At 42.2% G+C, this 15377-nt stretch overlaps 1 protein-coding gene across 1 annotated transcript in view; it reads right to left on the reverse strand.

The window, feature by feature from the left end:
• Positions 1-3697: 3697 nt before the first annotated feature.
• The window catches only part of LOC147608977 (uncharacterized), a 13560-nt gene continuing 1880 nt past the window's right edge, over positions 3698-15377 (reverse strand). The window contains exon 2 of the mRNA XM_086788684.1: positions 3698-3943. Within this exon, the coding sequence (XP_086644810.1) occupies positions 3698-3943 (246 nt within the window). The remainder of the gene's footprint in view (positions 3944-15377) is intronic.

Consider the following 15377-nt stretch of genomic DNA (forward strand, 5'->3'; position numbering starts at 1 on the left):
ACAAAGGGGTGCAGTGGCTCCACAAATGCATCAACAGTATACTAATTTTGAACGTAAGCCACCGATGGCACAAGAGCAAGCACGACTTGTACTTGGAGCTCAACCTCCTGCTCCTGGGACTGCTCCTGTGAGGTTTGTTGACTACGACAATTCAAATATGTGTAGAGACTTGGTAAACCCAAGCTATGTGGAGGAGGAATAAGCATCATATTTATCCAAGGAAAATCTCTTTAAAAGTCCCGCATATCCAAGCCAAGCACTGGAGTCTCAACTGGGGAAACAAAATTCTTTGATGTTGCTAGGCGGCTACCAACCTAGGACTCTAGGCCCCTGAGGTCAATGGTAGCAAAGAAAAGTAGAAGCCAAACTAATGGACCCCTGTTATGAGTGCGAAGAAGTCCATTGGGCGGCTCGTGATTGTCCACATCGCCAAAGGCAAGCAGCTGGATCCAATACAACAGTACCACAGTTTCCACCAATTGAAAGATATTGTCTAGGGTGTTGTGTAGAACACTTTCCAACGGATTGTTTGCTGAAACCACATGAGGAAGGCACCTCTCAACCAAAGGTCTCACTCAACTTTGTAAAGGCAGTTGCATCGCCACCTTCATCAGAGAATGAGGATGTCCTGCCACTTAGAGTCATGACTAGATCACAGACACGAAATGCCGAAATGCAGACTGATGAGACACCTCGAACTAGGGATGCAAAGGCAAATCTAGTGGACAAGACTCTACATTCCAATAGAAAAAGGACCACTAGGAGGAAAAAGAACCGCAACAAGCAAACTAAGAGTGCATCCACTAGTTCTCGAGAAGTCTCTAAACAAAACATGCAGGATCAAGCTTTTACATCCCAAGAAGTGCATGAGGAGCATCAACCTCAACCTGGGCCTAGCACTAAACAAGATGAGGCAATTACAACCGAGGATAGTTCAGGGGGTTCTGTTTTTGTGGATAAGGTGAACGAGACTCTAGATGCCATCATTGATGCTCATAGAAGTCGCATTGCAGCTTTATCTGAGCTACCCAAGAAGCTTCAAGAATACCTAAACCCTCGTGAGTGAGGAGAAGATCAATCTAGCTGTACATCAGCAACTCATTAGGGAAGCTCAATCAATACTTGAGGGCCCACCTCCACCTATCCCTCGGGGCCCCACTTCTCTTAAGCCAACGTTAGAAACCATACCAAAAGTGTCATCAAGTTGGGAAATGAAAAGTGAGCTGATCTCATATAGCGAGAAGTCTGCACCAATTGACACCCCATTGAAAGAAGGCATTCTGCCACCACCTAGTCTTGCCTTCCCATGCAATGATGAAGTTATTGATGCTAACGAGGACATGGCAAATGAGATGTGGATAGCAGTTCATGAGAAAGTTAATGAGAATATGTCCTCTATTATTTCACCTCCATTCTCTGAAGTGGATTTTATCGGGGGCACAGAAAACAACTTAAGACGCCCAAGCATCCAGGAGGAAGTTCAAACAATTGTTTCTCCTCGAAGTAAGTATACAATGAAAACCTTACCATCTTATTTGGGAGAATATGAGAACTATTCTCAAACCATGAGGATACCCTCCATGCATAGAAGGTTGACAAAGGAGATGGATGTGGGTATCGTGCAAGCTATTTTGTCAGCACCAGTGGCTTGTACCTTACATTTGCTTGATTTGATAATAAAGCTTCAACCAGAGTTGTGGAATGATATTGCCACATGTTTGTCAGAGTAGGTATTGCTACAAAAGGGTCACCATCAATGTACTATACACCCTGAGACAAAGCATGTTATGCTAGTTCCTATCAACAAAGTAGGAAAATTTTGTGAGGACGATCAGGGAAATGCTACCCTCCCATTAGAAGTGCAAAAAGTAGCTTCAACTGTAATACTTGATAGTGGTGCAGGAGTGGGCATTGTGACAAGGTTCATTTGGAAAAAGTGGGGCAAACCAGCTATTAGAAGTACAAGGATGCGCTTGCAGCTAGCAGATGGAAGCTTAGAACATCCCATTGGGTTGCTAGAGAACATATTGGTCACCACATGTGGGATTGAATATGAGCACACATTTGCAGTAAAGGATTTTGGAAAGCATCCAAACTATGAAGTGATATTAGGTAGACCATTCATGCGACAATTTCAAATGATTCAAGATTGGGGATGTTGCGTGACGAGTGGTGATCAATGCAAGGATGCAACATAAAAATGCAAGCAGGAAAACAAGAGACTTGACATTCTTATTTAGGGCTCTTGTAAAAAGTTCCAAGTTGTAGGTGAGTGTGGGAGTGGGCTTGAGAATAATCCCACATGGGAAGTTTTGGGAGTTGTAGGAGTTTTAGTATAAAAAGTGGCTCATTTAAGAGCTTATGGACACATTGGGCTAAACTTATGCTTGAGCTCTCTTGAGACTAGCTCTCCCTCGTTCATAGAGGTGCAAGCTCTTCTCTCTCCCCATTTACACTATTGTATGAGCAATGTTCTTCTAATTCAATGCAATGAGATGATGTTTTTCTCTCTTCTCATTTCTATTCTCTAGTGTGCATGTTTCTTTGTTGATGCTAGTGGATTCTCTATTAGGCTTTGTGTGGTAGTAGATTCAAGCTTAAGCTTCTCCATAGCTTATAGCTTATCCATGGGCAAGGCATGGCTTGAGTAGTGAATGAGAATGCATGTTTATTTCAAGTTCCATTAAGCTTCAAGGTTTGTGTGCATGCTAGGGAGGTAAGTGCTTGAGAATGAAGTATGCTTTGAGCTTGTGTATGCTTTAGCTTAGCTTCCTTCTTGTATTGGATGCATGAATGAGTGGGATGATGAGTGAATGAGCTATGGCAAGATTGAGCTTGTGTGTGTAAAGTCTATGTCAATGTAGTGGTGTTCATAGCATTCTCTCCATTCGTGGATAAGCTTCCATGCACCAGTACGGGTTGAATCCCTAGCTCCGAAAGGGATGCAAATCCCAGTGGATTGATCTACACACGGATCATGCTACTCTTGCTACAAATGAGAGAGTCTTCCGTCTCTCCATTAGCGCCACTGCCGAGACGAGGAGAAGACTCAAAACCAGTTGAGAAGCTTGCATTACTACTACTAATTCTTTCTGTTTTTAGGTTTAGGGTTAGCACGAGCGTGGAATCTCAGAGCTAGTGATTAGAAAAGAAAAAGGAGATTACAAAGAGAGAGGAGGGAAGGTTATCATTTCTCACTCCCTACTATCACATCTCAAGAGTGGAGAGATCTAAGCTTTGGCTATGGCTTCCATCTCCATCTCCACCTCTACTATTGTATGAGCAAGGAGGCGGTGGTTAGGTCTAAGCTTTGGCTATGGCTTCCATCTCCATCTCCACCTCTACTATTGTATGAGCAAGGAGGCGGTGGTTAGGTGGCTGCTGAAGGCCGAAAGCAAAGAACGTAGAGAGCAAGGAGGCAGTGGTTAGGTGGCCGCTGAAGGCCGAAAGCAAAGAACGGAGAGAGCAAGGAGGCGAAGGCTGTAGTAGCCAACGTAGGAAGCGAAGGAGGCGAAGGTTGGAGAAGGCGAAACTGACTGACCGCAAGAAGGTTGGCTCCAAAGGCTGCAATGGCCAACGTAGGAAGCAAAAGGGGTGAACGTTGTTGACGGCGGGGTGTGGAAGCAAAGGTGGCTGGCTGACTGGCCGTAAGTAAGCAAGGCCGGTGGCTGCAGTGAAGGAAGTAGCTGGCGAAGGCCTAGGCGCTACCGACGGCGAAGCCAGAAGGCAAGAAGTCGAAGGAGCGACAACAGCAGACGAGGGCGCCTGGCCATGAGAGGCCGCAAGGAGCTGAGGAAGCGACTGGCGAAGAGGTGGCGGCGAAGGAAGAGAGGCCGGCGAAGGCCGGGCAGAGAAGGCGGTGGCCGGCGAAACAGCAGAACGTGAAGGGCAAGAAGATAAGGGAGCCGGCAGCTGCGAAGGCTGCAGAGGAGTGGGCGCCTGGCTGTGAAGGGCCGCAAGGAAACGTGTGGTAGCGAAGAAGATAAGCACGGCCGGCAAATCCGCAGAGAGAGAGCCGAAGAAAAAGGTTAGTGTTTTATTTTTATTTTTTTTATTTTTATTTTTTTATTTTGTTAGTCTTTAGTTTTTTTTAAAAAAAATCTGTAATTCATGTATACTAGGTAATTTTCAATTTTTTGTATTTTTTAAATAGATATATATATATATAAACAATAATAATAATAATAATAAAATAGTTTTAAAAAAATCTATAAATTATGTGTTTTATTTTGAGTCCATATTTTTTGCATATTCTATATTTTTTTAAATTTTTGTAATTTTTTGCATAATTAGTGTAATCTACATAATTAGTATTTTTAGCATAATTCTTATTTTTGTGTAATTAGTAAAAATAATAATAAATAATAAATAAATTAAAAAATAGATATTTACACACATATTCATGTTAGTTGCATTTAGTGGTTAGGTAGGGTTTATATAAAAATAATAATAATAAAATATATATATTTATTTATTTAAAAAAATAAAAAAAATAAAAAAACTGGACACAGCAACGTGCTAAAAATAGCATATGAACCTACGCTCGGGAACAATACTAGGGAGACGTAACACTAGTACACCATCTAGGGTAACCACTCAAGGAAGCGGCACTTAATCGGTTGTTAGCAACTTGGAGAGAATTCTCGAGACATCTTCAGAGTCTCAAACAGAGAGCCTCTCAAGAACCAAGTGTGCGGTTTTGCCGCACAGGTCGTAGTTGGGGACTTGCCGAGCACCGTATGTGAGCCACGAATGGCTGCAAGCATACAACCAGGAAAGCAAGCTCAAACAGAATGCAAAAGGTGTGTCACTCACCGCTAGAACCGCCGCCGTGATTGAAGGATTCTCGCGTCGCAGTGAAGAAGGAGCCGCCGTCGCCGCCCTACCGCCTCCGCCGCCGTGCCACTACACAGTGCTCGATTGCTCTCTCTCTCTCTCTCTCTCTCTCTCTCTCTCTCTCTCTCTCACACGCAGGAGAAGGAAACCAAGGAGATAAGGCAAGAGCACTCTTGTATTCAACACATGAGAATGAGGGTTTTAGGGTTACATTTGACTCTTATAGGTGACTTGGCCGTTCACACATGGGCGCCCATACATGGCCGGCCGATCCTAACCTTTATCCTATTGATATTCAAGGTGCACCTCTCATCGGTCGATCCCTTTATCCTTTGCATATGGTGCCGACAAGCCCGGCCCATGACTCAGAATACTTAAACTAATTACATGACGTAAAACATAGTACGTCTCAATGTCCGTCATAGGTTAACATGCCCCCCTTCCTAATGTAGATTCCGTCCTCGGAAGCTATGGTATGGTAAGCTCGATAGGGTTTGTTGTGGTAGACCGTCTGCAAAACAGGTAAGTAGAGTGAAAGTATGCTGGAATTCAAAAGATATAAAGTGTAATAAATTCAAGCATGTTAGACCACAATGGATGTTGCTATGAGACTTAGTTTAAGGGGTCACATGAATGAGCTAGTGTAACAAATTAACAGGAGTTTAAAATTATTGAAAGTAAATCAAGAGTTAGCAAGGTGTCAAAGGTTATTCAAGGTTTATAACTGGCCTACCAAGCTTAATAAATAAACAGATGACCACACTGTGTCTACTCTAAGAACAAGTTAATACCACAAGCCTAGGGACACAAGAAACATCAGAGTTACAGGAGCCTTTTGCCTTTATTTTTTTATGCACGTGACAATTTTTACACACAATGGCGACCTTCCTAAGGCAAAACTAACATCGATCCTGGTACCATGTTTAACACAAGGCATTATCCCGGAATCTATTAGTTCACCTTAGGCAAGGCTACCCCCTACCAACCAAGGCATCGGTCTGGAGTACAATACTCCTCGCCTACCAAGTATCAATAAGGCGATAGGACAACATTAAAGCACATCATAGACTTGTATTGCCATTTATTGTAGGATTTTTTTTAAAAAAATTAGTTCTTTTGATCTTTGCTCCTGAACTATAATTTGTCTTGCATCCTTTCGACAAAGGGGTAAAAGCTATGTCCTAGAGGTCAACACACACATGGCTAGGTGTCAAACATTAAGATGGTTTCACCCGACCTAAGACAATCATATTGCAAGGTTAACTAAAGACTGCATGCATTCTCAAGAATATATCCAATAAAGTTAAACTCATTAATGATTCACAGTAGCACGTCAGGAAACTTCAAAAACTAAGTAGTACATTGACAATTTCCATGTGGTCATGCATTATAGTTCATGCAATTAATCGAATAATAAAAATGAAAGAGAGTGGGTATGGAAGAATTACACCTGTATTTTGGAGATCTCCTTGATTCGATGAGAAAAATGCTTGCAATTTGATGAGATATTTATGTATGAGCGTTGCGGCTATCTCAGGACTTCAAAACGAACCCACCTCAAACTTTTCCACCTATACAACCAACTAACAAGCACTATACCTCGAGAGGCGCATCAGTGTGAAAAATTAAAGACTCGTTTAAGGAATCCAAACTAGAAAAAACTTGAAAACACTAACCTACCTACCAGTCACCACACTACTACACTGAGGATATGGTAAGAGGATGTTGTAGAGTCCTGGCTCTAGCCCTAAAGTTAAGCCTCTATCCGCATCATCCAAATTAATAAAGTCAACCTCAGTAGTCCCATGAGTTTCATCCGTCCATTCATCATTGTCAGATATTTCCTTTTCATTTTCCCATCCACATAAACTCATCAAGAATGTAACCATGCGAGGATAGTCATTTTGTGGAAAAGGAAAGCATTGGGCTAATGGGGATATGTCCTCTATGGAGTAGGGGTCAGTCATGGTCAATAGGCGAATTAGCCATTCTAATTCCTCAACATTTTCCTCTCTCGCTAGTACATCTATATGATCCCATTCAGTTTCAATTATAGGATAGCACATGTGGAATATCTGAGAAAGGTACAGATGATACCTCTCACCAAAGGTGGATGAAGTGTGCGATGCTCTTGCATTTGCTATATCTACAAACACAGATATAGCATCAGTAGGTTTATGACAGGTCAATCTAGTTCCTGATTGTATACGGATATTTCTCCTCTTTTTGTGCTCTTGCTCTTTTTACTATTTTTTGTTTTTCTCTTTTCTTTTCTATGTATGAAGCTATATATATACATCCCCTTGAATTTGGCAATTACATGGTCAGGGGAGAAGGTTAGGGAGGAAGCAATAGAATGTCGAGCGTGAGTACATGCTCCCCCTTTTCTTGGATAGATCATATTTTCTGCAATGATGTTGCAGCCTCTTAGAACCAATTTGTCCAGCAGGTCATAGGTTGTGATGTGGGCAGATAGCTTTTTATGACCCTTGTGGCCACATCCAATTGCAGAGATGTTAGTGTATGCTCCTATTGACGAATGGAGGAAATGGTTTCCGACGATACTTTTACAAAGGGAGACATAGACTCATTGGTCTCTTGTTGGGTGTTGACAAGAGTAGGTGTAGAGCATGTAGAAACTTCTATATGAGCGTGTGCCTGGCATGAGGAGCTAGAAGCTTCATGTGGCTCCCCCCTTCCTGAGCTAGGTGGTAATGATCGATATCGTTTGGGAATCCAAACTAACTCTGGAAGAAGTGGTGCGGAGCACTCTGTTACCTTTCCCTTACCACGATCTTGAATTGTCGTTGGGGTGGCAACAATTGGTTTGTAAGGTTTTATAGGTGATGTAGAGGGATTCAGCTTATGTTTAGGGACCCAAGTCTGGTCATTCCCCTCGTAGTACCCTTGGGCTACTAATAATTTTTTAGGGATCCATCGTGATGTTACATTGCCCTTTCTCGGGTGGGTAGCTGTTTTCTTCCTACGAGGCTTCTTGTCTGAACGAGATTGAGCAGGGGAAGTAGCTGTTAACGAAGCTTTTGGGACCCATTTGTATGTACTCTTTGGCATAGTAAGCGGAGCTTTAGAGACCACCCTGCATGTTTCCACTCTTGGCGTTGAATCATTAGAGGGGTGGCAAACAATCAAAGATGGTTTTGCCACTGGACTTTGTGATTTTTCGTTATCCAGCATTTTGTCCAGAGTTGATGGCTTAGGAGCGGGATTTTAAGCGGTCAGACCTAGTGTTGGTTCTTGCGTTGTGACTCGTCTGGTTGCCCAATCGATATTGCACTTGGTGGCCATCATCCATTTGCGCCCTAAGTTTACAGTCCCTTCCATGGTACCCACAGGCATAACCAAAAAGCTTTGAATTATGGTCCCCTTGTCATAGGCAACCGAAGTGTGCAGAATTCCTGAGACAGGGGTTTTCTTCTTGTTGATTCCTTGAAATTGGATAGAACTCTTGGATAAAGGTGGTTTTCGAAGTTGACACCACACGCCATATGATAGCAAATTGTGTTGAGCTCTTGTATCCAATAATGCATTATACAGCACCTCCCCGCCCGTAAGGACTCTGTAACTCAATTGGGTATCTTAGAGGTGGGTCAGATTCCAGTGAATCCTCCTCTGTCTCCTCGAAAAATACTTGCGTAATTCCCAAGTTGGCTTCTCATTGGTGCCTAGCATGTTGTTGACGTTCTTTGGCTTCAACTCTCGCTTATATTTTCTTAAGCTCAGCTTGTTCTTTAACTGCCTTCTTTTGATGGATTGCATATAACTCCTCTTGGCTTAGGGGGTCATAGTATCTTTTGAATTTACTTCCATTAAGGAATCCAATAGTTTCAACTTTGTCGAGAGTCTCCACTCTGATGGTACCTTGCGGGGTAATTTCACATACTCTATACGGTCCCTTACCAGCATATTTGAGCTTCTTCTTTTCGTTTCGCACTCCATACATCAGGACTTTATCCCCAACCTTGATGACCTTGTCCTTCAGGTGGCGATCAAACCATTTTTTCCTTCTATCCTTCTCCACAAGGGCATTGTATACAGCCAATTGTCTTTCTTCGTTTAGCCGCTCAAGGATATATAGACGCTCTACTAAGGTATTACCATCCCAACCCTCTTGAGTAGTAACACGAAGACTAGGAATGACAAATTCCCACAGCATGACCGCTTCTTGGCCATATACCATTTTGAATGGTGTGCAATTAATAGCCACTTTGTATGCAGTACGATAGGCCCATAAAGCTGTTGTAAGCTTTAGATCCCAATCCGTGCGATGAGCTTCAACTGTCTTTGTCAAAACAGAGATTAAGGTCTTGTTGGTACTCTCGGCTTGGCCATTCACTTGCGGATAGTAAGGAGTAGATTTATGATGGGATATCATGAAATTTGTTGTGAGCTCCTTAATCACTTCATTTATAAAATGTGTACCATTGTCGCTCACAAGTTCAAAAGGACAACCGAAGCATGTGATTATATTTTCAAAGAGGAACTTGGCTGTTGTCCTTGCATCTGCCTTACGTGTCACCTTCGCTTCAGCCCATTTGGTCATATAGTCAGTGGCCACAATAATATAGCGAGATTGTGTGTTGCAGGCCGCTGGGCTGATTGGACCTACAAAGTCTAAACCCCACTTTTCAAATGGTTGGCTTACTTTGATTGGATGTAGGGGCATCTGATCTTTCCTTTGGGGTTTCTTGTATCGTTGGCATTCATCGCAACCCTTTACAAAAAGTGATGCATCTTGGAACATAGTGGGCCAACAATACCCTCATTGTAAGATCTTTCATGTAGTTAAGTCTCCTGAGAAGTGACCACCGTCTACACCCATATGTGCCTCTTGCAAAATGTATAGATACTCATCCTCTCAGGCACAATGCCTAAGAACGTCATCCTTTCCTCTTTTATAAAGAGTCCCGGCTATCAGGCAATAGGGTTCGCATTCTTTGATCAGCTTTCGAGCTAGATCTTTACGAAGCTCCTTGGGTGGAAAGCCATTAACCAAAAAGTTAACAATCTTCTCACTCCATTTAGGCATTGTCTCCACCATGAACAGGGAAGTGTCAGGTAAGTCATCATCAACCCTTGTAGGAGCCTCGCCATTAGGTATGCGAGACAAATGATCAGCCATAACATGTTTTTTGCCAGGTCTCACAACAACAGTGAAATCAAACTCAAGAAGAATCAATAGCCCCATTGTGTGATTCTTCCTGTGGAGCATGGTTTGTTTACCAGATACAACAATGCTTGATGATCCACATAGAAAACAAACTTGGTGGCAAGGAGGTAATAACAAAATTTCCTTACTGCATATATCATTGCCAACCCTTCTTGCTCCGTAGTGGTGCAGTTCATCTCAGCATCGTTCAACTGGCGAGACTGGCAAAGCTAATGGGGTAGTCTAATTTGTGTTCTCCAGGTTGAGTTAACACACACCCACCAATAGCAAAGTTTGATGCATCAATATGCACATGGAAGAGTAAATCCCAGTTAGGCATTCTCAAGATTGGAGCACTCGCCAAGGCCTTCTTTAATAGCTCATAGGCACGGTCACATTCTTCGGTCCAAATAAACTCGATAAGAAGCTTATACAATGGTCGAGCTATCTCGGCGAATAGAATAAATCTTCGATAATAACCAACGTGGCCCATAAAGCGTTCGACTCCCTTATAGTTGGTGGGTGGGAGCAATTCCAGAATGACCTTGATTTTACTCTCGTCAGTGGAAATCCCATTTTTGGACACTATGTTGCATGATGAATGAAGATCAATGCAAGGATGCAACAAAAAAGACACTCAAGGCTCTTGTAAAGAGTTCCAAGTTGTAGATGAATGTGGGAGTGGACTTGACAATAATCCCATATGGGAACTTTTGGGAGTTTTAGAGTTTTTGTATAAAAAGTGGCCCATTTGAGAGCTAAGGGAACTCTTTGGTCATTTGGTTGAGAGGCTCATAGAGAGAGCTTGCTCCATAGCTCCTTCTCATGTGCTCTCCCAAGGCTCTCCCCATCTCCATTCTTGCTTCAATCTTGTACTCTCTATTCTCTACGTATTCAATGATTTGAGGTTGCGGTCTACACACTTGCTAATCTAGATTTTGTAATGATATTTTGATGCTAAAATCTGATTTGTGAATTGTAGAGTGCATGTGATGAAGCTTGTGCATGAAATGATGTGTAGTTGAGGCTTGTGTGATAGCTCTTTGCATGTTAGATTCTTTGCATAAGTTGCATTTTTATGCTTAAGTGTAGCCTAATCTTGATGCGTTGATCATGTTAGATTGATTGCTTGATTGTTGAAGAAGGATTGAGTAGGACTAGAAGTCATTAATGTGTGGTTAACTAATCTTCTCCCATTCGGGATAGCCTCTATGCGCTAACCGGGTTGCATTCACGGATTGACAAAGTGTGTGGGTTGGAGTGTAGCCTCTGCTATGCTATGATGTCCCAAACAATGGCGCCGCTGTTGTTGCCGGGGAACGCACACCTAAGTTAGTGAAGGGTGTTAACCATTACTTCTTACTAAGTGCTCCATTGATTGCAAAATCGTGGATTAGGGTAGATTAGAGTAGAGTTTGCAAGGGCATTGAGTGTGTGATCTCAAGGGCGCCTTGTGTGTTTTCTGTTTTTTGATTAGAAGCAAAAAAAATTAAAACCCCATTGCGGTAGAGAAATCCCGCCATTAATTAGGTTTAAGTGCTTTCTGTTTTTGTATTTTTTGGCATACCTTTTGTCACTAATCAACTAACACACTAACATTTGTGTTTTTTGTGTTGCGGTTGGGAGGGCTTTGTGACGCGGCCCTCATCTTTACATCAGTGTGGGAGGCGTGAAGTTGAAGAGGCATGGAGAGGTAGTTGGGAAGTGTTGAGGCGCAGCAAAGAAATATATATATATATATATATATATATATATTTATACGCTGAAGGCCAAGGCCGTGGGGAGGTGGAAGAGGCGGAGTAGCTGGCGTGGAAGGACCTGCGTGGAAGCTTTTATATAGAAAAAAAAAAGAGAAAAACACACAAAAGTCGGCTGGTTGTAAGCATTGCAGAAGGCCGGCGAAGAAAAAAAAGCTGTAGGAGGCCGGCTGTGACTGTATCATTTGAGCCGGAGAGCAACTATAGCTTGGGCGGGCTGTAGCAAGCAGCAACGTGGAGCAGCATAAGAGGAGTAGATGGCTGGCAGAAGTGGCTGAGGGAGAGCGACTGAGGAGGCGCAGGTGGCAGAGCGTTGTCCGTGTGGGTAGCTGCAAGAGAAGCAGCGCAGTAGCGTGGAGTGAAGCCGTTAGGCGAAGCTCCTGTGGAAGGCGTGTGAAAGGTGAAACGTGGCAGCAAAAGGACGGCTGGCAGAAGCGTGCAAAGCGAAGGAGTTGGCCGAGTGGAAAAAAACAGAGCAAGAGAAGCAGCGTGGAAAGAGCGCAGCAGTGGAGAAGAAGGCGCAGAAGACGAGCAGCTGGCAGAAGGCGCCGCAAGGAAGCACGTGCACGCCGGCGAAGAATTCGGCGAGGCGGCGAGCGGATAAGGTTGGTTCATTTTTATTTTTTTTATTTTTTTAAATTTTTCATGTTTTTTGTATTTTTTAAATAATAATAATAATAATAATAAAAACACCAAAATAATTTAAAAAATATATTTTTTTTAAAAAAAAAAAGAAGAAAAAAAAGAGAAAAAAAAGAGAAAAAAAACAAAAAGAAAAAAAATCAAATAAAAAAAACAAGAAAACAATTATAGTGTTTGTATTTTGAGTCCATTTTTCATTTTTTAAATTTCTGTAAAATTTTGCATAATTAAAGTAACTTGCATTGTTTTAAAATTTTTGTAATTTTGTGCATAATTAGTATTCTTTTTAGCATGATTCATATTTTTTGTAATTTAAAAAAAAAAGAAAAAAATATATAAATTTTTTAAAAAAATAATAATAATAAAATCAAAATCAAAAAAATAGGATAGGTATTTATACACATATTCATTTTAGTGACATTTAGTGGTTAAGTAGGGTAAAATATATATATATATATACATATATATATATATTTATTAAATAAAAACAAAAATAAAAAGAAAAAAAACATTAAAAAAACCAAAAAAATTTGACCTTATGCACTTGCGGTCGGGACGTCTTATAGATTCTGCCATAGGGCCTAGGGCACCTTCTAGAGTACCTACGCAGGAAAGTGGGACCCAATCGGTAGGAAATTTGGCAGATATTGCTGAAACCCTTTCCGAATCCCAATCCGATACCCTTTCTTCCAGAACAACTAGTTCATTGTCCATGGACAATCTAGGGCCGTCAAATAGTCATCCCTTAGCCCCAAATAGAACACCCACAAGATCTTTTAATCCTTTTGAAGCCAACACCATGGGGTTAACACTCAATGTGAGACTCCAATATGTCTACACGAACGCTCAAGGAGCTGAGATCTTTAGGGATCCACAACAACGGTATCTTGTTAAGATCGCAGACATTTTCTCAGAACTTGATAGAGCACCTCTAGTCAATGACCAGGGTAACATGTACATGGGTGGAGATGGTGTTTGCTACGAAGTCACCTACCATCCAGAAAATGTAGACAAATTAGGGGAGCTCTCTAAAACTGAGTTCTTAGACTTATCAAAGCTTTCCAAAGCAAGGGAGTCTAGAGATGACTGGCTCATTGAGCCGGACATGCCTGGACCCTCCAATGCCCAGTCCTCAAAACCATCCATTGATGATTTACTTCTTGTAGATCTAAATTTGGAAAGGGATAGGAAAGGCAAGAGCAAAATGGATCAGGGGGCTAAGAACCAATGGGAGTTTGTACGACAAATTCCAGTGACAAAGGTCTTACAGGATGACCCACTTCAAGAGGTCTATAAGGTCTCGTTAGAGGGATATTATGCCACAGCTCGATCTTCCTCTAGCACTGGTGGTGGTAGTTGAGAAGCTTGCATGACACATGAACCGAATAATTGATAAATGGGCCAATGAATACCAAACCTTAGATTGGAAGGAGATTCGGGAGCTCATGTGGAAAGGACAACCATTATTCATGGAAGTGTTCTCAACAAATACAGCCAAACCAGGAGAGACAGCCTTTCTTGGAGAAACTGTTGCTCCTCCCCTACGAGAGTTCACTAGAGAGGGACCCTCAACATCAAAGTGGACCACTGCTAGTAGCCCAACTCTAGCACCAAGATATAGTCCTACACCAAATGTGCGACCCCACAGGTCACACCACAACAACATCTTTCTCACTATGACAATCGGAGGAGAGGGGAGCCAACTCGGCCTCCCATAATTGCACCTCCTGAAATGCGGGTGACAAGATCTTTGGAGGGGTTTGGTGAGGCTGGTAATAGGGGACCCACACCAATTTTGGATGCATGTGGACCATCTTACAAAGAGAGGAACAATTCCCACTGAGAGTGAGAGGCCGTAGGCCCTATGATGAGTATTCAAGACAAGTAAGGTCATCAACTCTTCAGAAACTGGTAAAGAAGTACGAAGGGTCGGGAGATCCATACGACCATGTAGCAACATTTAGGCAAGCAGTTCGAGCAAGTGGCTGACAAGCATACTCAAATTGAAGGATTTGGACTCACTCTTGAAGGAAAAGCCCTTGCTTGGTTTCAGGCATTAGAGGCTTCAGACAAATCTTCTTTACGAGTTTTGGAAGAGAGATTCATTGCTGCTTTTTCCTTGATGGGGATTCAACATGACACGGTAGCACACATCTACTCTTTCAAGCAAGGCGAGAATGAGAGTGTTAGAGACTGTGTAAATAGAATGAAGCAGTACATTAATCGTTGGGTTAGCACGAGTGTGGAATCTCGGAGCTAGTGATTAGAAGAGAAAAAAGGTAGATTACAGAGACAAAGGAGGGGCCGGATAAGGTAGCAAATTTTATTTTTTATTTTTGTTTTATTTTTTTGAAAAACACACAAAGAAACCATGCATTGTGATGGGTTGTAGCTCTCATGGAGCATTGCGGAATGCTATTGGGTGCGTTGCTAAGCTCTTCCATAGCTTATGCAAGCTCCATAGGCTCTCAAGTGTGAAGGCCGCTTAAGGGAGAGAGAGAGGGAGAAAGTGAGAGAGCTCATTAAAAGAGCAGAGTAGCAAATATCTCCCAATTCCCTTACACCCACCTTGAGGTAAGTGCTGTTAGTTCGCTTACCCTTTGAAAGCAAAAGAAGATGTGTTTACATGCTTTCGACACTTTGTTGCAATGGCTGAAAATATATGTGCATGTAAAGTCCAAACACTTAGCTCAGATAGAGGTGGAGAATACATGTCAAATGCATTCAAGGATTATATGCTTCAAAAGGGCATCAAACACCAATGTACTGTGCCTTATACACCGCAGCAAAATGGTGTAGCTGAAAGGAAAAATAGATCTCTCATGGAGATGGCAAGCAAACTTGGAGTAGTCATCAATGAATGTGACAAAGTAAAGATGCCCCCCTATGGATGGTGTCCGCATTGGACCACAGAGATAGATAGAGAGAGAGAGAGAGAGAGAGAGAGAGAGAGATGTAACAAACACAAATAGAGA

Source organism: Cibotium barometz, chromosome 52 (assembly GCF_041138505.1).
Source record: "Cibotium barometz isolate CiBa-2024 chromosome 52, ASM4113850v1, whole genome shotgun sequence".
Classification (NCBI taxonomy): domain Eukaryota; kingdom Viridiplantae; phylum Streptophyta; class Polypodiopsida; order Cyatheales; family Cibotiaceae; genus Cibotium; species Cibotium barometz.